Here is a 25234-nt window from a genome sequence, read left to right on the forward strand (position 1 = left end):
AAAAATATTTTATTCTTTATTTTTAAAGATACAACAACAGGAATATTTAAAATATGCTTTAAACTACTCCACATGTAGCTAGTTTTTTTTTCAAACCATCATCAAACTTATTTCTGAATAGGTGTTTTGGCTATAAATAGAGACACATACGAATTTTTAACTACTTCTACATATAGACAAAGATCTTTATTATCATCAAATTGGTTGCTACTTTGATCTCAACTGAACTATCAGACCATTGAACCACAGACTCTGATACCACTTGTTGGATTCAAAATAAAGAGGGCTTCATGCGGAAACTTAAAGTTGCAAATTATGGAGATGATAATTTAGATGACAAAGAAAAACTAAACTAAAAACATAATATTATTGATGTAATTTTATCACGACCTAAACTACTGGACCATGCAGGCACTTACACTGTTCTAAGCAGCTGGGAGAACCCTTATTACCCAACTAAAAATATGCGGAAGATTATTATTTTAAGAAAATACTGAATTAAATATAATAAGTTAAATTAAATATTAATAAATATTTTTTCAAAAACTTCTTCCAAGTGTTCTTCACTATCCCAAGACTTGATCAGACAAGTACATGAGTGATCTACTATAACATAGTCTGGCAGTAAAATAAATAATACAAAGACTCTAACATCAGGAAGAAAGTGCATAAGTTAATGCTGAATATCATCATTCATCTAGTAACTGCAACTAACCTACATTCAGTCTACACTCAAATATATATATATATATATATATATATATATATATATATGTCTATTTTTATGGCTAAAAAATGACTAGATACGAAATTTGAGAAAATATATTAATGTGATGACGGGTTAACTTTTTTCTGTTCATCTTTAGTTATTCATATTACTAAAAATAAATGTCCAATTTGAGAAAATATATTAATGTGATGACATGTCAACTTTCTATGTTTACTTTTACCTGTTTGTCTTATTAAAAATAGATGTCCAATAATGTTTGTTCAATTTAAAAAATTAATTGATAATTTGTTCACTTATGCTTATTTTGTCCTTATTATTAATTACTATCTATTATCTAATTTATATTTTAAAGTATTAAATATATTATATTTAAAAATAATATAGTAAAATTATTCATATTATTTATTATTTAGTTTATTCGTTTCATTTTAATTGATCATTTTATTAAATCTAAATGTCTTATATTAATTTATTATTTTTTAAATTAGGATAAAATTAATTAATTTTTAATTTTATTTCTTTGTGTTAAATAAAATGTGTGTAAGTAAGTTAAAACAAATTTAAACTATATATAAAGGTAAACAAAGAGGCTGTAAAAAACAAAAACAAAAAGAAAAATCTTAGAGAGAGAAAGTGGATAGAGAGAGAATGAAAGGAGGGAAAAGAAAAAACTCAAGCCTCCCGTCGGACGCCGCCAGCTCCGCCGGCAGCTGTAGCCGTGACATCCGTGAATCGGACTTAGCCGGAGAAGCTGTTAAACATCTCGAACCTTATGAAAACGCCGGCGCCGGCGAGGAGGAGCCTCTGTCTCCGGTGGCCGGAGAAGAAGAGGAAGAGGAAGATAAGAATGAAGAGTCTGATGAGATTCCGGTTGAAGAAGGAAGTGTGGATGGCGATGTGGATGGTGATGGTGATGCTGAGAATGTAAAACCTAAACTTGCTGAAGGTTTTTACGAAATTGAAGCTGTTAGGAGAAAGAGAACTAGAAAGGTGTGTTTTTTTATCTGTATCTGTTTAATGGCTGATGAACTCTTTTTACTAGTTGTTTTGATTAATGTGAAGTGGTTTTAATTTATTATTTTTTCCTGAATTTTGGGCATTTAATTTCTGTGGTTTGCTTCTGGATTTGGGAATCTTTGGAAATGCTATGCAAACTGAAGGGTCAAGTTCAGTATCTGATAAAATGGTAAGTACTCCTATAGCAGAACGCGGAAATTTAGCTTTTTTATTGCTGTTTTTGTTTCCAAGTTTCCATCTTTGGAAGTTTCTATGTGAATGGGTGATGCTCCCTCCGTTCTGAAATATTTATCACGATTTTCTTTTAACAGGTATTTTTTTTCATTGATATGAGAACAAAAAATGAAATTTATGGTACTTTTTGTGTACTTTCTGAATTTATATTTTTTCATCTTAAAATATTGAATTAATATAATTTATTTTAATTTTGGAAATTAATTGAATTGACTCTCGAGAAGCAAGAAATGTGACCAATATTTTGGAATGGAGGGTGTAGATTCCTACGGGGACAGCCCAGTGGTTAGGATCCTGACATTTGGACTATAGTGCATGAGTTTGTATTTCGTCATGGTCATCATTGTCTACTTTGTTTTTTCTGTTTCCAGTAAACTATGTGAAAAAAAGAAAAATAAGTTGTAGGTGATGGATGTTATGGGTATCTTTGTCCAGGCGTGGCTGGCCGGAGACGGCAAATACATGGGAACCTGTGAAAAATCTGATGTCCTGTTCTGATGTTATTGATGCGTTTGAAGAGAGGTTTCTTCTATTTCTATTTTGAATCCCTTTTTTAGTTCCTTATGCTGATTAGTGTTTAGGGTATAGTTCTCTTGTTAATCTTTGGTACCTTTCTTGGTCTGTTTTCCTTTCATTTTGAAGCTTGAAACAACGATCAACACGCAAGCGTAAGCGGAAGGTAGGGGCTACACAAACTCAACCCAAGAAAAAGCAACAGCAGCAGCAATGTTCACCTGCAGCTGCTACATATAATGTGCCAGCAGTGAAGGTTAGAATAATTGAGGAGCCTACACCCTCACCTCCTTTGAATGGTTTGAAGGCTACGAATCGTGCGAACAGTAATGGTAGTGACTTGAACAGCAAAGTAGACAAAGTGGTGAATGGAAATGGTTTGGGATTGAGTCCCTCTTTAGAAGAAAATGGAGAACAAAATGAGTTGAATTTGAAGCTGAGTGAATTAAAAGGAGTAACGTCAACCAATGAGAACCCTCTGGAGGGTAATGGTCTGTCTAATGGATTTCCAAAGGCTAATGGTGCAGAAGCCTATCAATCTGATCGTTGCATTGGAGCTAAAAAGAGGAAATCTGGCTCAGTTCGGAGATTTAAACAGGATACTACCCCAGCTGTGATGGATGATATCCAAGATGCTTTAGCAGGTGGTCTGTTGGCTACTTTTGCGCAGGAAGGAAGTCATAATCATGACATTGTGAGCGGCGACTTGGTTTGTAGAAACCAGTCTGATGGTTCCAAAGATGCGTATACCATCACGGAACTTGTCAAGCCTATCGGCTATGCAGCATCCTTATTCAATGATATGCAGGAGGATGTCTCAGTAACCTTTCTTGCCAAGAGGTTTGTGAATTAAAACCTACATTTCTATTTCTTTGTTTGCCAGCTAATTTTGTCAATGTGTGTTGTGGCTTTGTGATAATCAGAATGTGCAATCTCTGAACTTATTTATTTATCTATAAGTCAATAACTTCATTGATATCAAACCAATACTCTGTGACTATAAATGTGGGATCACATCAAACTTCAAAATAAATTTCATCCTACTATGTATCACAAAATTTCATCCTACTATGTATCACAAAATTTCATCTAAGAGGAGCACCACCTGCAATTCTTAGACGATAATATGATTTCACCAAAGCTTTCATTGATGATCCGGTCTATAGCACTTCATCTTCTTTTACAAACTCGTTATAGTCGGCATCAATATCATCACGTTCCCTAACTTGAATGAGTCTCGTGAAAGCTATTTCCTGGTTATATTGCTTTATGTCTCTTCATGTGCATCAACAACGCATCCTCGTACGTTGTGATCATAAATAAACAAGACAACTCAACTTTCAAAGCTCCATACCAAACTACCAACTAGAATTGAATATAATTTCATCCTCTGTAAAGCCGATTTCTTGCCTAACCTAAAAAAAATCGATGTATTTGGTTAGCTTTTTCCATATCCTTTGAAGTCCTTGTTTCACATCTCTCTTTTGAGTTAGGACTAAAAAGAATGACTTAGATCTTCTCGATATGTTATGGATGGAAATGGATCGTACATTTTTTTAGAACCATCTTTCAGCACGTCTGGCAGTTTTGGAAGAAGTCAAAGTGAGAGTGCTAATTCAGGTACCTTATCTCTTCATCAATTCTCATGGCCTCCTCTACGCCGTCTTCTTCGACGAAGACATCACCGTGACCTTCATTCTTCCTGTTCATCACATGGCAACCCGTGACCTTGTTTAATCTCCATGTGATGTGTCTTCTATGTGCATAGTCTGTTCGGCAGTACAAATGGTTTTATATCCCTAACCCAGTCTAGTCTCCTCATCCTCTGAGAGTTCCTCATTGGTGACATGTAACCTCTCCATGTATGCATTGTCTGTTCAGTGGCAATAGGGGTGTCAAATGGGTGGGTTGAGCTGAAATTGGAAATATTTTTTAAGAAAAAAACATCTTTCAGCATGTCTGACCATGTTGGAAGAAGTCAAAGTGAGAATGCTAATTCAGGTAGCTCATCTCTTCGTTAATTCTCATGGCCTCTTCTATGTCATCTTCTTTGACATCATCGAAACCTTCATTGTTCTTGGTCATCACATGGCAACTCGTGACCTTGTCTAATCTCCTTATCCTCTAAAAGTTCCTTGATGGTGACATGTAACCTCTCATATGTGCATCGTCTGTTAGGTGGTACAACATGTGTTATAGACCTAACCCTATCTAATCTCCTTATCCTCCTCAGAGACTTCTTCGTTGCTGATATTAAACCTCTTTGTGTAATGTATCTTCGATGTGCATTGTCTGTTCGGTGGTACTAGAGGTCTCAAATGGGTGAGTTGGGCTGAAATTGAAAATATTAAAATGGGTTGAATTAGAAACTGGGTTGGGTCATGACCAACCCAAATTTAATTTGGGTTCAAATGGGTTGAGCTAAAATGGGTTAAAACTGAGCTGGGTCTCGATCCGCCCAATTTGACCCACTTAATCTAAAGAATATTACAACAATGTGCCCAGTATATTCCCACCAAGTGGAGTCTGGGGCTAAAGAATATTAATATATTGATGTTTACCTCTTGTAACTATTGAATATCAGTGATTTGTAAGTTAATTTACTTAAAAACCACCCCACATCTTTCCTCCGGTGATCCTTCCGATCACCGAATTTCTCTCTCTTCCCCTTTAATCCTCCTCCTCTCTCCTCTCTCTTTTTCCTTCATTATGGAGAACACTATGTATTTTGCTATTGGATTCAAGTCTTTCGACATTACCCGGTCAGGAAGTAGATTGGTACGAATGGACCGAAAGAAGTAGAAACACCATCACAAGAACATCCTTCTCCAAAAAGACAATGGAATGGATCGTTCCGTTTCTGTCTGAAGCTTCTAGGACAAAAGTAAATGTAGTCAAAAGGTGTAAGAAGAAAGAAACACTGTCAGAAATATTTTGTGCTAGGAACTTCAATAAATTTGGTAGATACACTAGTCTCATTAATGTAAGGGGCAGAAGGAGGTCAGTCATCATCATCCCAGAACTGTTCTTCAACTCAGTCTGGGCCTACATTGCCGAGAAAATTCGGGCATTCATTGACAAACAAAAAAGAGAGATCAACAGTGACAACCTCAGATTTATAGAAGACAGACTACTTTTTGCTGAGGCAGTCATAAACAGTAAATGGTGTAACAGGACAGAAAATAATTCATAGGACCTCCAAGCATTTAAGAAAGGGGATGCCATTTGCATTAGTGGCTTGTTGCCCTCCCATAATGAGGTATTAAAGAAGAGTTTGGTCGGTTTCTTCGAAAATGGGGCCAGTTTCTATCCGACACTGTCAGGAATACAGAGATGGGCCAGCAGCTTATGGAAGCAAACGCATGGCCTAAACATTAATGAAATGGACAGGGGTCTCTTCTTTTTCGAATTTGCCTCCAGGATCACGGCGGAGCAATTTTTTTTCGGTGGTTGGATGTGGAAAAAAATGCTGCTCAAGCTTCAATGGTGGACCCCAATGTCGGGCACCTTTGAACCAAAAGACAAACAAAATTCCACTTGGATCAAGATCGTAGGGCTTCCTCTTCACCTCTGGGCCCCAAAAACCTTCAAGGCCATCGGAGATCATTGCGGTGGATGGATTGAAACAGAGGAAGAGACGACCCTCCGAAACCATCTCAAATGGGCGAGAATCAGAATCCATGGAGACGGCAGCAAAGTTTTGAAGGAGATCTCTATTGAAAATGACGGAATCACCTTCTCCATGCAAATCTGGACTGAACTTACGGCAATGGCGGTCATCGGATATGGTAGGAATTTGAATCCCAACATCCAATAGCCACCGGGTCTTTACCTCATGGATAAAGAGATGACTGAGATTGGCATTCTACCATCTGCAATGCCTGCAGATGGTACAACTGTGACAACTCATGCAAATGTTGAGTCAAGTGGGACAGCTGTGATAAGACATGCCAATGCTGAGTCAAGTGGGATAGCTACCAGGGTCGGGTTAAACTTAATTCAGGGGGTCTAAGTAATTTTGACCCAAAACTTATTTCCGAAGTTCAAAACACTCCCCCTTCCTCATTTATTCCACAACAACTGAAGTGTACCTCCAGCACTCTTAAAGAATTGAAGAATATTCGCGAACTGGCTTCGAAATTTCTCGAATCCTTCATGGCTTTGGAAGCATCCTCTCCAGATTCCGACAATATAGAAAGTCCGATGAAAGCAATAACAGGGACCCTGATCATGCAACTCGATGTTGTCTCTTAGAATGTCGAAGAGAAAGGGACTAACAACCAATCTAAAGAGTTTAACAGAGGAAATAACCCAGCTTATCCCCCTCCCAGATGAGTCCAACATGCAATTGCAACAGGTTCACGATGTTGAGCCTGTTGCTACTAAAATTCCGGCAGCTCTAGAGGTAACTGAGATGAAGGCTTCTCATTGGGTAAATTCTCACATCCTCGAACTAAGTAACACGTATGAAGTGGATTTCGAAGGTTTCGAAGAGGAAACACTAGCTTTACTCATCAAGCTTGATAAAAAGAAAGCGTTACTGGAGAAGAAAGAACAGGAGAAGATAGTCACCACGCCTAAGGGCAGGGGAGTTGGCAAAAATGAATTGAAAAACCTACAATCCAGCCTTAATGAACATGTAGAAGGTGTCAGAAATAGGGGGAAAGCTCTTAGTCTCTCTTACAAATGAATGTGAACCTGGTCACATAGAATGTAAGGGGACTTAACAAGATAGAAAACAGGAATCTTGTTAAGAGTTTATTTCAAAAGTAGAAAGCAGATGTTTACTGCCTTCAAGAAACAAAGATAAGAGAAAAAGTTGAGGAGGTAGCCAAGCAGTTATGGCCTTGTAGATGGATGAAATGTGGCTTTATCAAGGTTGTGGGAAGCCAGGGAGGTATCCTACATATGTGGGACAGCAGAATTTGGTTTGGGAATTTGGTAGAAACAGGACAACACTCTTTATCACTTATGGTTTTATCCACTCCCACAACTCTTTTACCTGGTATCTCATTGGAATTTATGCTCCACACACTAGAAGTGAAAAATTACTATGTTGGGAGGAAATTGCAGCTTGCAGAGAGCTTTGTGAAGGACCTTGGGTCGCTTGTGGGGACTTCAACACAAACAGATTTATGTCAAAAAGAAGGGGGTGCTCCAGAATCACTAATGTGATGTCCGATTTTTCTAGATGGGTTGAGGACATGGAACTTCATGATCCTCAACTATATGGGGGGAACTTACTTGGTTTAGAGGCATCAACCACCCTGGTGCAGCTAGGTTGGACAGATTTCTTTTCTCCTCAGAATGGGAAGAGACTTTCAAAAGCATCAAACAAAGAATACTGCCTTGAGTTACTTCTGACCACAATCCCATCATGTTAGAATGTGGAAACTGGGAGAAAAGGAGATCAAATTTCAAGTTCGAAAATTGGTGGCTTAAGGTGGAAGGCTTCATTGAACTGGTAAACAACTGGTGGAGTGATTTTGAGGTGGAGGGGTTCCCTGATTTCAGGTTCAGCAGTAAGTTAAAGATGCTGAAACTGAAACTCAAAGAATGGAGCAGAAGAACTACTTTTGGTGAATTAATTAACAAGAAGAACAAACTTCTTGAAGAACTGGCTTACATCGACTTAATTCAGGAGAGCAGAGTTCTGACAGTAGATGAAATGATGATTAGAGCAACTATAATGGTTGAATTGAAAGAGCTGGCTGGAAATGAGGAATCCAGGTGGAGACAAAAATCAAGAGTTTTGTGGCTAAAAGAAGGGGACAACAACACAAAATTCTTCCAAAGAATGGCAACATCACATAGAAGAGTCAACACCATTGATAGATTGATAGTAAATGATGAGGAGATTCGGGAACCTGCAGCTATAAAAGAAGCCATGATAGACTTCTACAAAAAGCTATACTCAGAATCAGAATCCTGGAGACCTCCTTTCAATCCATAAGGCTGTCCCAGAATCACTGATGAAGAAAAAGAATGGCTTCAAAGACCCTTCTCAGAATCAGTGGTACTGCACATAATAAAAAAGTTGTGATAGGGACAAGGCCCCCGGACCTGACAGCTTCACTATGAGTTTTTTCAAAGCTTGCTGGGAAACGATAAAGACTGACTTAATGCAAACCATCCACAACTTCCACTAGAAGGAATTTTTTGAGAAGTCTATGAATGCCACATTCATAGCCTTAATCCCAAAGAAAGCAGGTGCCAAAGAATTAAAAAGCTTCAGACCTATAAGCTTAATGGGAGGGACTTACAAGATTATCTCAAAACTTCTCACTGGAAGACTGAAGTCTGTCATGGGTAAGCTAGTGGATGAACACCAGATGGCCTTTTTGAAGGGGTGACAGATAATGGATGCATCACTTATGGCAAACGAGCTGGTAGACTCCAGAGTGAAACAAAAAACACCTGCAATCTTGTGCAAGCTGGATATTGAAATAGCCTTTGATCATGTAAATTGGATTTATCTACTCAAAATTCTTGAAGATATGGGGTTTGGCAGGAAATGGATAAATTGGGTTAAATTTTGCATTTCTAATGTGAGTTCTCCCTAGTGTTGAATGGTGACACTGCAGGCTTTTTTAAATCCCAGAGGGGGCTAAGACAGGGCGACCCTCTCTCACCCTTCTTGTTCATATTGGCTATGGAGGGTCTTAATCATATGCTCAGGAAAGCCAATGAAAATGGTTGGTTGAGAGGTTTCGAAGCTTAAAACAATAGAGCAAATGCCATGAGAATTTCCCACCTTTTGTATGCGGATGACACTCTTAGTCTATGTGATGCAGAGGTGTCACAAGTTAGACACCTAAGAGTTATTCTGACCATTTTTGAAGCCATATCAGGACTTCATGTGAACTGGCATAAGAGTTGTCTCTACCCAGTCAATGAAGTCCTAAATATGCAATTGCTGGTCATGAATCTTGGATGCCAAGTTTCCTCTCTACCCACAAATTATCTCGGATTGCCATTGAGAGCAAAAAACAAGGAACTTGAAGTCTGGAGCTCAATGATGGAGAGATGTAGTAAGAGGTTATCAAGATCGAAGAGCCAATATCTATCCTTGGGAGGTAGACTGACCCTCATAAAATCTGTCCTAGATGCTCTACCCACTTATATGATGAGTTTGTTCCCCATCCCAAATAGCATTGAAAAAAAGGATGAATCAAATGAGAAGGAACTTTCTGTGGCAGGGGAATAAAGAGAACAAAGGCTACAATCTTGTGAAGTGGGATGCCCTTACCGTCAACAAGCATTAAGAAGCTCAACCTTCACAATAGCTTCCTGTTGCAAAAATGGTTGTGGAAATTCTGCATAAAAGACATGACCCTATGGAAGAGACTCATCATAGAGAAGTATGGACTCCTGGATCAATGGACAACTAAAGAAGTGGATGGTACTTTTGGATGTAGTGTATGGAAAACGATTAGAAGACTCTGGCCACAGTATAGTACCAACATATCCTTCAAAGTGGGTAACGGTATGAAAATCCAGTTCTGGAACGAACACTGGATAGGTGATTTAGGCATTCAGAAGCTCAACCTCCACAACAGCTTCCTGTTGCAAAAATGGTTGTGGAAATTCTGCGTAGAAGACATGACCCTATGGAAGAGACTCATCACAGAGAAGTATGGACTCCTGAATCAATGGACAACTAAAGAAGTGGATGGTACTTTTGAATGCAGTGTATGGAAAACGATTAGAAGACTCTGGCCACAGTTTAGTACCAACATATCCTTCAAAGTGGGAAACGGTATGAAAATCCAGTTCTGGAACGAACACTGGATAGGTGATGAAAGCTTAAAGATCACCTTTCCTGACCTCTACACCCTCAATCTCCAAAGGAATGAAACTATCTCCCAGATTTGGAGTCCACAGGGGTGGAACTTTATTTTTAGAAGAGCCTTAAATGATTGGGAGATAGACAAAATAGCTAGTCTCCTAGAAACTTTGAATACTTTCCCAGGTTACCTCCTGACAAACCTTTTTGGAAACTGCACAGTAAGGGAGTTTTCTATGTTATTGGAACAACACCAGCCTTTCCTCCACCAGAATTTGGCCTTGGAAATTGGTTTGGAAAATTAAAATCCCCTTGAAGGTGTCATGTTTTATTTGGTTGGTGATTAGGAGAGCTTGCCTAACCCACAAAGTACTACAAAGAAGAGGTTTACTGATTTGCTCAAGGTGTTTTCTTTGTGACAAGGAAGCAGGGGTAAACAACCACCTTTTCCTACATTGCAAAACAACTGTAAATCTGTGGAACATGTTCTTATGTATTCTTGGAGTAAGCTGGACAATGCCTAAGGACACTATTGATCTGCAGAGGAACTGGGAGTCAATTGGTAGAAGAAACCCTGAGGAAGACTAGTGGAATCTAATCCTAGCCTGTGTTTGGTGGATCTTATGGAAAGAAAGAAATGCAAGGTGTTTTGAAGGCAAAAATAGCAACATCCAGAAGATCAAAATGAACTGCATCAGTCTTTATTTTTGGTGTAAACAAGATATTGTGGGGGATATAGACTTGTTAGTTGATTTCATAGGAAAACTGTAATGCCTTAGACTAGACTAGATTTCTAGTTGTTTTTTTTCAATGCCCTTTGGGTTGTAACTAACCAAGTTATCATTTTTTGGATGATGCTTCCCATGTGAAATACAAAGTTACCTTTACCTCAAAAAAACTATTGAATTCCAACTCAAAAAACTAAAAAGACAAGTTCTTAATTTTGAAAAAGAACGTCACCAAATATTATACCAATGAAATAAAATATACTGTGGGTGCGTTTTGTATGGAGGAAAAATGTTTTTGAAGAAAATATTATCCGTGAAAAGTTCTTTAAAAAATACTAAAAAAAATTAATCACTTTCTTTTGTGGGGTGGGGTGGGGGTATTTGGGGGTGAGAAAACATATTTTTTAAAAGTTTTTACAAAATAAAAGAAACTATATATATATATATATTTTTTTTTTTTTTTTGGGTAAGGGGTGGGTGGGTACGGTGGGGAAGTAGAGATTGGGGTAAGAAAAGAATTTTTAAAAACGTTTTATAAGAAATAAAAAAAATAATTTGTTTTTTTTTGGGATGGGGGATGGGGGATGGGTGTGGGTGAGGTGGGGAGGGGAGGGGATGGGTGTGGGATTTGGTGGGGTGGACGATTGTGCCACTTGTTTTCTCCTCTTCTATTAAGGAAATTATTTTCCTTATTAAATGGGTTGAAGTGAAGATTGAATTGGGTTCAATTGAATATCTTTTCAAAATGGGTTGAGATTGAACTCATTTGTAAATTATCTTGAGCCCAACCCATAAATATTGGGTTGGGTTGGGCACGTTCACTTAATTTGGGCTCATTTAGACACCCCTGGGTGGTACAATCTGTATTATAGCCCTTTTTCTTACGTAGTGATGCATCGTTTTGTGTCATTTTTTAAAATGAAAAAGGTGAAGATTTTATGAAAGAGTACCAAGAAGGGACATACAAGAGTGCAACACAAAGGAAGTAGAGGTTTTCCTTCTATAAACTGAAGGAGTGCAATATTGCTCCTATACGACAAGTAAAGACTTTTCAAATTCAAAAATCTGGATTTTACAAGTGAAATACTTTCTCTCCTGCCATTAAACATTTGTTATTCTTGTCTAGCAAAATATTCCAAAAACTACAAAGAGGAATAGAGATTGTACATTCCAGCTAGTTAAAGCAAGGTTAACAAATCCTGGCATAGTCCACTTAAGTCAAAAGATAGCAAGGAACATTGCCCAGATTTGTTTGGTAAATGTGCAGTGAAGCAGTAGATGATTCCTACTCGTTAGTTCACATTAAAGCTTTTACTGCATATGATGAGACCCCTATTTTATATAAATTGTCTTGTCTTAGACAAGCTACTTGGGCAGCAATCCAAGTACACATGCAGCTTTCGGAGGTGCCATGGTTTTCTAGCTGGTTAATTTTGATTTCTTCCCATTTGCTTTATTTTTTTTTAGCATATGCCTTCATTGCGAATTTGCCATCCTTATGATGTTTCCACCATAATGTGTCTTTTGATTTTTTTTTTTGAAACTGGTAACTTATATTCCTCAGCATTCAGCACTATGCTGGCCACCTCCAAAAGTAATTACAAATACGAAAGATACAAAATAAAAACAGAATTATTTACAAAGAACCTATGAAATCCACTAATTGGATTTCCTCTTCTATATTTTGTTCTTTGTACCAAAAACCTAAGGAAGTAATTATTGTCCATTTAATTTTCTGTATTGAGCATTCTTTTCCTTCAAAAATCCTCTGATTCCTTTCCTTCAAGATATTCCACCAGATACAAGCAGGTTCCTTCTTCCACCATTTCTTTTGACTCTTGCTGCCTCCCCTTCTGATCCAACAACTCAACAAGTCTGCAGTGTGTTCTGGCATACACCAGTTTAGGCTAGCTAAATTGGAGATTAAAGCCCATACTTATGTTACTTTGCAATGCAGGAATAACTGTTCGTTGGTTTCCAGTGCCTCTTTGCAAAGCAAGCGCATCTAGAGGCTATGTTGATGCCCTTTTTCTGTAATGCTTCATGAGTCAAGCAGGCTCTTCTAGCTACCAACTAAACAAAATACTTCACTTTAGTAGGAGCCACACTCTTCCAAACAACACTCCATGGCCTTGTTTTCCTTACTCCAGTTACAGATAGACCTCACTTATACAATCTGTCGATAGAGATGGAGAATCTTCTTTCAGGGTGTTGTCCCCATAATAGTCAGTCTATTTCCAAGTTAGTGCTATTTAGTAGTTCAATTACCCCTTCTATCTCCCAGTCATTTAACCACCTCTTGAAGACCAAATTCCACCGTTGTTGAGACCATAACTCACTGATTTTGCTATGAGGATGCACACTGATAGAATAAAGTCCAGGAAACAAACTTTAAAGAGATCCTTGGCCAGTCCAGTCTTTTTTCCAGAATAAAACATTATCCTCCCTCCCAACTTTAACTTTTTATTAACTTTTAGAGCCGGCCAAAAGCTTCTGATAGTCCTCCAAACTCCAACTCCTTAAGTGGTTGTTACTTCACCTGAACATCATTGCCTTTCTTGGCCGAATTTATGTTGTATCACTTCTTTCCATAGTGCATGCTCCTCTTGGTTGTACCTCCATAGCCACTTGCTTAGCAAACTTTTCTTTTGTAACTTGAGATTCCTTACTCCCAAACCCCCTATAATTCTTGCCTTGTTGAACTGTTGCCTATTTTACTAAATTGAAACTACTCTTAATTTTATTTCCTTGCCAGCGGAAATTCCTTCTCAAAGCATCCCGGGTTTTGATCACCCCATTTGCTCCCCCTTGTTGTAATCTACTCCTCACCAAATTTCTTTTGTACTCGCTGATAAGCCCCCTCACATTCCATGATAGGATAATGAGCTTCATTATAACTGTGTGATTAGTTTCCTCCCCCTACTTTTTGATTCACTCCTTGGCTCCCCTTCTTTGAATTTTACATCGAAAAACAAGTTCCTTAGGAACTGTCTGTTTTTCTCTATTTTCTGCCAAAATCGAAAGAAGATTCTCTTTATTCCTCTTTTGGTCAATTTTTAGGAGTAATACTTTGGCTTCCTCTGTGCACCCTTCAAAAGCAGCTCCAAATTCTTGACTGAACTCGAGAATATTGCTTTGTACCCAGTGATTTGCCCTCTCTTCTGCATCTTTACTACACCCAGAAGCATCGCAATTAATAGGAGTTGGCTTCCTCAGAAGAACAGTTTGTTGCATATTTCCATGTTCTTCACTATCACCGAGTTTATCATCTCTTCCCCTGTTGTTGTTATTGAGCAGTTCTGCATGATTTTGTTCTTCTTCTGAAGATCCTCTTGCTTCACACTCTACCACCACACTCTGTTCTCTGCATGTAAAGAAAGCGTTCTGGGCTTCTGATTTGTTTGTCCAATCATTTATTTCATTAGTAAAGGGCAGGGCTTTGCTTTAACCTTAGAAAGGATTGGGCTTGCTTCTGGCCGAAAAAGGTTTTATTAGGGGGTTTTTCGGTCCTTCACTTGTCCAAATGGAGTGAGTCTCTTGACACGTTGCCCCACACGTGATTGCTATCATCAAAATAGCCTGTCTTCTTCAGCTTTAGACTTTTTCTTTATCAGCTACCAAACCATTGTCTTGTCTAACATCTTTGTATCTCGAGACTTCTGACGGGCCAGTTTCTCGATAATCACCCCCTTTCCTCTCTCCAGCCAATAGCATCTCTCTTTTATTTTTTTTTTCTGGTAAGTCGCCGAAGCTTCCACCCAGATGGGAAGAGTGAAGACAAATTCGCCGTCAGCGATATCAATGGAGGTCGAAAACTTGCATGTCGGACCTCCGACTTGAATTCTTGCTCATCGTAGATGATTCTTCAGATCAGTCTCCTCTTCCGTCTCTAACCATCCCCCACATCTTTTACCGATCTTCATCATCACCGAGCTAGACCACAAATGAAGGGGGAGTCCTAATACTCGCACCCAGAACCAGTCAAAGTCCTTTTATTTTGGAAATGCACCTGCCTTTGGCGGCCACCTCTGCAGACGTAATTGGCTTCCTTGTCTTCTCCAGTCCCCCATTAGAACATGTTCTGCCGCTCTTGACGACTGAAATTCGAACAAAAAATTGCTCCATTCATGTCGTAGATTTGTATGCCTTGAGCACCCTTTCAATTCTGTTGGGCCCATCTTCTCAAGTCGTTTCTTGTGGGAACATCACCCCCGTCAAATTTTCCCACCAGACATCATCTACTTAAGAAATCTTTCTCAGCAAGATGAGCTTTAGTCATTAATATCTCAGCACACTCCGAATCTTCAGCTCCTTCTGTCACCTCTGTTTCTCTCTCTGTCCATTTGCTTTTATGGAACATTTCTAAGTAACTTCCCTTGCCCTTGTCTGCAAATAAATCTGCCTCCCCCTTGTATTTCTTAACCCCTGAGTATGATGTAACTCTATTAATGAATACATTTATTTTTCTCTGCCAGCCTAACTCTATTAATGAAGACATTTATTTTCTCTGCCAGCCTTTCCCATCCTTCATTAAAAGTGTTTAGTGTTTTCTGGATAATAACTGCCTTTTCTTTGCCTTTAATTGAGATTAAAGATACGAATCTCCCATATTGATTGAACTTTAAAGACAAGAAAATGCTAGTAGAGTAGTCATTGCATCTCCATGTTTTAAAGATTCTCCCCCTGATGGCTGAAGCTTCTCTGAGTCTTCTGTAGACCCAAATGAGTGCTCCCTTGCTCAGAACCATCCTCCTCATGTGGAACCTAGCACTTTCCACTCAATCAAACCAAGTTTCAGCTCTAGATCTTGTCTCTGTGATGTCGTAAGATTTGCCCCCCCGAATGAAAAAAGATTTTGTTATCCATCTGAATCAACTGGAGGAGAACTCGAAGGAAAGAGTGATATGAGAAGAAGAATGAAAGAAAGATGTGAAGATTCTGGTGGAAGAAGTCCTCCAGAGTGGATTTTAAAGTTCAAGGGACTTCAAAAATGTGCCTCGATTCTAGTGCCTGATAGCTATTTTTTCAAAATTTTTAATGTGTCTTTTTGAAGCTTACAAAAATCCGGTTGCTATACAAAAGCTCTCTATGCCGGAACTAGGGAACTAAATTGAATTCTAATGGTTGAATTGGAACAAAGAGCTTCTTTCTTGCAATATATTCCACTTGACTGAAAAAAAAAAATTGGTAAATTAAATGTGTCTTTTGATTTTTCTCATTTAATTTACCAACTTTTTTTTTCATTTAAGTGGAAAATACCAAATCTAATCCATCTTTTGACTCCTTTCTTTTAAACTGCATTCCTTTTTTCTTTGTGCTTTGTTTTGGTAACTTGTTCACCATAATTGTTGCAAGAAAGAAGCTCTTTGTTCAAGTTCCAACTTTTAGACTTCAATTTAGTTCCTGGTTCTGGCATAGATAGTTTTTGTATAGCAGCTGGATTTTTGTAAGCTTCAATGTAATATCTTGCAAGTTGTAAGTAATGCATCTTCTTGATGCTTTTTTAATGATATCCCTTAATTCATCAAAAAAAAAAAAAGAAAAAAAGAAGAGGATAAGCTAAAAGTTCTCAGATTTTCAAATCAACTTTCAGTTTTGTCTTTCTGTTTTTCTCTTCACATCATACTTTAAGTGGTACTTTTTAGTTTTTGTTGATTTTTTCTTGAAGTTGTCACTTGTTTGTCTATAGCAGCAATTTAATGTGTATAAGATGCTATGACCAGTGTGATTGCTTCCTTCTGTTTTTGTTTTATTCTCTTTCTGTAATGGAGTCGCAACTTGCTCATACTCTCGGTCAGTGATGGAGCCCAGATTTTCATTAAGGGGGTTCAGAAGTGTACACACGAACTAGCCGAAGGGGTTCAACATCTAATATATATATATATATGTAAAGAAGAAATTTTAACCATGTATAAATAGTGTATTTTCCACCGAAGGGAGTTCGGATGAACCCCCTGAGCCTAAGCTAGCTCCGCCCTTGCTCTCGGTGGCTTTACCAATTTTCATACACATCTGGCTAGATAATTTTATTTTTAACTTTTCAATTTGATTATGCTTTGCTGATTCTTCTATTAGTTTTTTTTCACATTATAGCCTTTCTTAATGGTTGTCTTCAGGTCAGATGGAAAGGAAACCCTGGTGGATAACAAATTTCTGAAGATGAATAATCCACTTCTGGTAACTGTTTCTCTTTTCTCGTTTAGTGATCCTTGCATCACCAACAAATGCAGATATTATACATTTTTATATGCATTAGTAACAGCCATTTCTCAGTTTCACATAAATATAGAATCACAATAACCTCATCTTGTAATGGTTTAGAAGTAGTCCATTGATAGTGCCTTGTAATCTGAATTGTTATACTTCAATCTTTTCCTCATTGTACTTTTCTGATTAGAGTCTCATTAATAGTTTTGGATTATCACTTCAGATCTTACTACCAGGATCTTAGAAATAATTTTATAGCCTGTAGTGCACAAACTAATGGGCCTGAACTGACTAATAGTACTAAGACTCTTCACTTTTGGGATTAAAGTAATGAGAATTTGATTCCAGGAAGGTAAGAGATGTCCTGATGGAAAGAAACTTTTAACGGCAGCAATAATATCAGTAGAGAGGATATTCTAATAATTTTGAAAAAAGAAGCGTGTCAGTCTATCTATCCCGGAAGATTTCTGGGATGCATGTCAAAAAGCGCATGCTTCACTTCCTCGTCGTTCACCGTGCTAATAAGACATTGGTTTATGGAATCATCAACTAATGGAGGAAATTAGATTCAAAATAGGAGCCAGATCTGGTGGTCTAGATGTACTAAGAGTTTTTCATAAAAAATTTCTACCTCTCTAATAATATCACCTCGTGCTGACACCCAATTTCCATTATCCAAGCAAGACCCTTTGATTCTATTGCAATTGCGTCTCTGGATAGTTTTCATGTGAAAAAAGAAGTATTTTTTATCTCCCTCTTGCAACCACAAAGCTCTAGATTTTTGTTTCCAATACGGTTCGTCGTCTTTGTAGGCTTGCCCTAACTCTTTCCGTAAAATTCTAAGTTCAGGAAAATTAAAATTATTTGGATCTTTTTTTAGCTTTTCAATTTCATTTTTGATGCTTAGGATTTTCTTCTTTGAGTTTCCTTTCCCTCCCCTCAAGTAGGACATTATCGCGGAACAACATTTTTTAAACTTAAATTTAACTTTATATTGTTCAAAGCTTTCTGATTGTTCATGCCAAGATCTTTTTTCCACAAGCTATTAACCGCCTCCTTTTGCATCACCTTTTATCAAAATAAAAACGTCATTTTAAGAAGTGCACAATGATTCGGAGCCTCTGTATTTAAATGAGTTACTTGAGCTAGGTGAAATTCAACCTCCATCCCGATGATACAATCGCACTATTTTATCTTTCTTGAATAATTCCATCATTTTCTCTAAAACTCCACCAAGTCCAAGGTTTTCCATTAAATCCTAAATCCACGGTCCCTAAATTCCATATGAATTTTTTAAAGTATCTAAAATAAGAAATTCTCTATTTCTACCTCCCGACTTTTCAGAGTTATCAATATTATTGTTAAATTCTCCAGCTATTATCCAAAGAGGACCCCAGTTAGCAGATTTTATACTAAATTCTCTCAGTTGTTCTCTACAAGTAATTCTATCTGTACTCAAATACACAAAAACGCACCAATATTTCAAATCAGCGAAATCATGGGGCACCAATATTTCGATATTAAATTTTGCAGTGTGAGAGTGACATGCCTGAATTTCATCGTTCCAAAGTAAGCTCAAGGCTCCAGATAATTCAATAGGGTCCACAATTGTAGTGTAAGGCATGTTAAGTTGTCTTTGAACTTGCTTAACCGTGATATCCCTATTTTTGGTTTCGCCAAGGAAAATAGGATTTGGGGAGTGAAGACGCACTGTCTCCTTTAGAAAAGGAATTGTCATGGATCCTTCCAATCCTTGACAATTCCATACCATAACTCTCATTGTGAAGAGGGAAGCCATTTAGGGCTGGCCTCCCGCTCCACCACAAGTTTTTTCTTTTTTGTTTCTGCGTCTGTCTTTAAAAGAGTAGCACTTTTTTCGTTTATCCCCAATAATTTGCATACATTCTCCTGTAGCAACCACTTCCTCCAATTGTTCATTATAAGTCTTTACTCTATCATTATTTAAACTTTCAGAACCATCAATTTTTCTAGCCATTTGTTTCAATTCTTCTTTGTTTTCTCTTCATTATACTTATCATTTGCTGGTTGAAAAGACTAGTTTTTCTTACAGAGTTCCAATTATCAAAGTGTTAGACAAGACTTTAATATAGGGATCAAGATCAGGGGTACATACCTGGTCTTCGTTTCCCTGTATGACAGTGATTTTGTTGTGGATTTCCACCTGATCGGCAGTTGTGTATGCTGATTTATGTTATCTTCCAACTCCTTCGTGGTAATCTGCAAGACATCGTGCATTTGTAGGGTAGTGAGTGGTAAGTTCTGCCTGGTCCCTTTATTACAAATCCCAACTGTTTCCTGGTCACTGCCTTTATCAGATCCCTTTAAGTGCGACAATAAATTTATGTTTCTTGCCTCTCTTGCCCATGTTGCATCATCAGGTGTATTCTCATCAACTGGAAACTGTGATGGGACATCTTGCTTGTTCATACCCATATCGAATCATTGTGGTGAGGTCAATTCAATACCATCAAAAGTTCCCACTCTAGTGCCATTCCTAACACCAACAACTTCCTTCTCTTGCGAACTATATGTTGTTACCTCCATAGGCTGCGTTTTGCTTTAATCCTCAATTTTTGCTGTATAGTCTACTTTGCTGTTCAGCCCCATAGTGCTTTTTCCTTCAGCTTTCCCTATATCAGTCTGCTTATTAGTCACCTCGGCTTCCTCTTCCAGCGTTAGCAAACTGTTTCTGGTTCCTACCACTCTTTCCCCTCTGGCCGTTTTAAAGGTAGGACTTTTCCCTGCAGGCCATTCATTGGTGTTTATCCCTTCACTTTTGATTTTCTGGAGAAAAATCATGTTTCTCTGCTTTTAACCATGTCCCAAACTGATGATTTTTTATAGAACCTGATTGTATATTCTTCACTCTTTTACACACAAATTTTATCACTATGTCCCAAGACACCACAATGATAGCAAACATATGGTAGGCTTTCGTATCTTTTTTGATATTTCAACCCATGTAGTATCCAATCCTAGCTCTGATCAATACCTCTAGGCAATGGCTTGGTAATGTTCATCATGACTTTTTAAGCCTCATGTAACTGACCTTCTTTGCTTCCATTTCCGGAGATTGCAATATCGACAGTACCTCCCAAGGCGTGCCCTATTTTGTGCCCGACATCCTTGGACATCCAGTGTAGAGGGATGTTCTAAACTTGAACCCACGAATTACATATATTAAACGCGTGAGAATCACTCTTCAATCCTGGTTCCCAAGGATGAATAATGAGGAGATATTGTTGGTACAACACTTTATCCCCTACTCTGCTTGTCCTTGAAGATGAACTGGAAAAAATTCCACCCGACTTCCTTTATTTGCAAACCTGCTGGGTTTCCCCAATGTAAGGCATAGTGTTCTTGACGCCTTGAAAATTTATTTTTTAATCAGAAACCACCTTGCCAAAGAGACTAACGTCACAATCCCTCATGCTAGACAGAATATCTGGAAATTCAATTTCCACAGCTCTGTTCTTCCTCCGTAAGAACAAATTGACATAGTCGTTCAGTAGTGTCTTCTTCCATTTCGAGTTGTAGGGTTAGCTCAAATTGGAGGTGATTTGGTATTAGACGTAGCTAAATTTTTTTGATAACTGAAACTTAATTGGGGTTTAGTAAGAGAAAGGGGAATTTCATAAATTGGGGAATTAAGGCTGCCTAAAGTGACAGGTTGACAGGTTTACTGCTAAATATGCTTGAGAATTGACGTTTGAGAAGGTAATTTGGAGCTATTTTCATGGGGATTTATGTTTAAATGGGTAAGAAATGAAACCTCGCTAAGGAGGAGAAAGCTCTCATTGTCGAGAGAGAAAACACCCAGTCGGTGACGAGGGACTAATTAATTATTAAATAAAATTGGTTGAAAAGTCAAAATTTCTTACGCAAATCACGTACAAATATTGGACATACTTCAGATTAATACCTGAACATGTCGTAATTTGTTTGAAGTAAACATTGTGTCATTCTGTTTTTTAATTATGGTTGTTATTTGACAAATGTGTTTTATACTTCTAAGTTCTAACTCTAGTTTCAGAGAGTATTTCCTCCTGTTTTACTTAGATGACTCTTAATGGAAATACCTTTTTTTGTATGTGTTTTGGCAGCTGATAAATTTCTACGAGCAGAATTTGCGATACAATCCCTCTTCATGAGTTGGCTGCAGTGAAGGAAATATATATGTGGCTTGATTAGCATAATCTCTTGCTTGTCTTATGTATAAAATGTTGTAACTTCTTTGTTGTTGCAAGCTAGGGTATTAACCTCTATTAAGTTTATTAGAAAAGCTAGTAAATAGCAATGCTAGAATATATATTATATATTATGGGAAACTTGTAGTAGGTTTTAATGTTTCGCTACACATACTATGAGAAACTTGTATCAGGTTTTACTGTTTTGCAATATAATATTCTTCAGAATTCTATCTCGAATGTGTCACCCGGTGGATGAGATGCACATAGTAATATTCTTCTGATCTGTTTTGGGTCTTGTCAGAACTCACTGTGAGTTTTGTTTGATAGCTATGGATCTGGATTTGCTGTGCATGTATGCAATTGTTTCTTAAAGGTTAAGATGTTTTACAATGACTACTGTGCAACAACAACATACCCGGTGTCCCACAAAGTGGGGCCTGGGAAGTGTAAAGTGGGTAGGCACTCCGTATCACTATTTTAGTAGCTACACAACATCTATACTTTTTTTTTTCATATTCAGTTTAAGTTGTTGCAAGTGTACAAAGAAAAAGGAAGGAAACAAAATAGATAGAAGTATTGTTTTAAGCCTTTTTGATATTCTATTTCTTGATATTCATGCTGGTAAATATTTTCTTCTTGTTGGTTCCAATGGTCATGAGGAATAGAAGAGCCATTGTCGATGTCTGTTAAGACTTTCTTGTTAAAAAGTTAAATATAGAAGCTATCAAATATTAGTTGATTAGGTAATAGTCATTTAAGTGTTCGAATCTCACTAATCAAGATTTGCATCGCATAAGACCCACTTAATACAAGAGATTTATATTTTTTCATGATTTGACCTCTAATTAAGGGTGAGGGTTTCGTACATCTCCAGTTACTAGTTATTTAAGATTTCTGATTAAAGGTGAGGGAATTTCATGCATCTCTGGTTGCTGGTTATTTAAATACATCAGGCAAAAGACAATGCTTAGGAATCTATATTAATCCCTACCACCCTCTCTAGCTGCCAAAAGAAAGATCAGTAGACATTAACTTCCAAAGCAAAGAATCAGGTGATGTTACCATGATAGTTGCAGCCAAAAGATCTACTTTATATTCTCCTTTTTGCATGCCAGAAGATTTCATATTTTCACTAATCAACTGATACCACTAAACTAAAAAGTATAGGTGCTAGGCAAAATATGGGGGACATAGGGCCATCTCCAATGGTTCCTTCAGTGATAGTTGTGTTTCTTAGTTTGCTCATTGTTTGGCCAACAATTTGTAGTATAGGTGGAGGTGCCACCATTCTTTTACTAGTATTGTTGTTTCCAATCTCCTTGACACTTGTTGTATACTTGCTATCAATATTTATTCCTCTACAAAATATGTCATCTACTACACATTGGGAAAGCAGTAATAATTCTGTTGCATATAATGGAGAAGACTTGTTTGGGGTTGGGACTATGCTCCTAGTTGTCCTCTTCTTTGTTTTGTACAATTTCTTGGGCTGAGTTTTATTCTTTTTTTTATCTTTTTGTTAAATGTTATTTGCTAAGATGATATAATAAAAGATTACTGAGTGATATTATAATCCTAAAAGAAACAAACTTTTAGTAGGTAATTTTTCAAACATTGATATGCCCAAAAATAGCTTGTTTACTTTCTTCAATTTCCTTCTAGCTTAATACAATTAGGTCACATGGTGAAGATGAATTGAATAATATGCAACAATGATAACATACTCAATGTAATAACGCAACCTGAGGTTGAGGAAGTAAATGTACACAAATCTTACCTATATTCTCATGGTGAAGAGACTATTTTTAAATTATCCACTTAAATATATATTATATTCGCAAACTATTTAACAATGATACTGTAAAAATTATTTGTATGATAAGACATATATTCGAAAAAAAATGACTCTAGAAGTTTAAGGTTGCGATCTCGTGGGATAACAAAGTTTCTCTTGTTTTTAAAATTCCGTGGCCGATTAAATGATGCCACATAAATTTTGATCAAATGGTGCAATATAAATTGGAACGGGTGCTTCATGTGCTCACTTTCTAGACACATCACTACCTATTCATTGAACAAAAAATTCCTTGTTCTCTCTGCAGCTCTTTCTTTCGGTAGTATCACAACTCCGATGATAACTTCCTCCGACTCAACTCCCATTGACCCGACTCGAACCTGAATAGGATGAATAGGAACCAACATAATGGGTGGCGCTATGGCTTCACGCCTTCTCTCCGTTGGCTATTCCGTCACAATCTACCTCCGCAATCCTTCTAAAGTTGCTCATCTCCAATTCAAAGGTGTCCTTACTAAAAAACCCCAACAGATCTTGCACGTAAATATGTAAAGAGGAATAATAATTATAACAAAATAATACAATACTTGAAGGTAAGAAACACAAAATAGTAAGAGAGACTGAATAACAAAAAGCTGCTACAGTTACTAAAACTACTGGCATGGAAGTTTAAGCGGGACAAAGTTCAACTAGCTACGAACTTTTACCTTTATATGTATCTTTCGTAACTTTCTATCTAAGGTCAGGTCCTTGATTAGTTAAAGGTGCGGGACAACACTCAACTACCGAACTAACTTCTACCTTTATATGTATCCTCCGTAACTTTCTATCTAATCAAGCCCTCATTTAGTTAAAGTTGCATCATGTATTGTCTAAACTCAACATTGATTTCCTACCCAACTCCCATTAACCCAAACCCGAATAGATTCTAAAGAGATTTACGAAATTTTAAAAAGAGAAGACGTAAACGAAGTGAATAAATTTGAAATACATAGTGAATTGGTTAAGAATTAAATATCAAATCTTATATCATTGAGAAACATAAAATTCATGTAGGAAAAAACGCTTCAAGTTCAAACAACTTAATAATATCGGTTTTGCGAATAGGATTAACACTTTATGTATTAATGAAAATTTTAAAGACACTCAAATATAAAAGACATACTCCCTCTATTTTGTTTTACTTAATTCTTATGCTAAAAATAGTTATCTAAATTTATTATTAGCAAGATATATATTTTTTTCTTGTTTCTCCTTTTCAATTATTTTATTAAATAATTAATAATGGGAGATCCTGAAGGCTTTTTTTAAAGTTATAAGAGAAAAATATATAAATAAATAACTAGCACATTATATTTGAACGTTCGTAAGTATAAGCAAAAATGTTAGTCAGGAAGAGATATAGCTTGATGTATCTAATGATAGATGAGTAAAAACAAATAAGTATTAGCATTTTATAAAATTATACTAGACTCTAAAAAGCCTTGAAATAAAAAAATTGATGAACTAAACTTGATCAAATAAATCATTTTAATATACGCATTTAAGAGTGATGATAATTTGAACCATCTTGAACTTGTCTTCAACCTCATTTTACCAAACCACTAATCTTTGAACCGTAGACTCTGATACCACACTACAAAAAAATAGCATTTAGCAACAAGTTTATAGCAACAAGTACTTTTCTGTCACTAATTAACGATGGATTGGCAACAAAATAGAAATTTTGTCGTTAAATAATTGAAAATAAAATTGGTATCCTTTAGTGATAGATTAGTGACAGAAACTAAAATCTATTGCTATATTTTGTCGGTAAATATTGGAGCCTTTATTTTGGTGACAAAATTAGCAACATAAAAGGGGAGAAATTATTTTGACATGGTGGAGATGAAAATAGCAACGAAAATATCATCACCGAGATTATTTTATCATTTTAAAAAATATATTAGAAATTATTGTAGCGGATAAAGGCATTTTAAGGTATTTGTTCTTAAATTTTTAATAAATAATTAG

General features: G+C 36.9%; 1 protein-coding gene across 1 annotated transcript; it reads left to right on the plus strand.

Annotated features, from left to right (window-relative positions):
• Positions 1 to 1071: 1071 nt before the first annotated feature.
• Positions 1072 to 21656, plus strand: LOC107847637 (chromo domain protein LHP1). The gene is made up of 6 exons (XM_016692018.2): positions 1072 to 1720; positions 1891 to 1916; positions 2417 to 2503; positions 2624 to 3334; positions 17125 to 17185; positions 21340 to 21656. The coding sequence occupies exons 1-6, from the start codon at positions 1379 to 1381 to the stop codon at positions 21385 to 21387; spliced, it is 1275 nt and encodes a 424-aa protein (XP_016547504.2). The 5' UTR covers positions 1072 to 1378; the 3' UTR covers positions 21388 to 21656.
• The last annotated feature ends 3578 nt before the right edge of the window (positions 21657 to 25234 follow it).

The sequence above is a fragment of the Capsicum annuum genome, chromosome 1 (genome assembly GCF_002878395.1).
Source record: "Capsicum annuum cultivar UCD-10X-F1 chromosome 1, UCD10Xv1.1, whole genome shotgun sequence".
Lineage (NCBI taxonomy): Eukaryota > Viridiplantae > Streptophyta > Magnoliopsida > Solanales > Solanaceae > Capsicum > Capsicum annuum.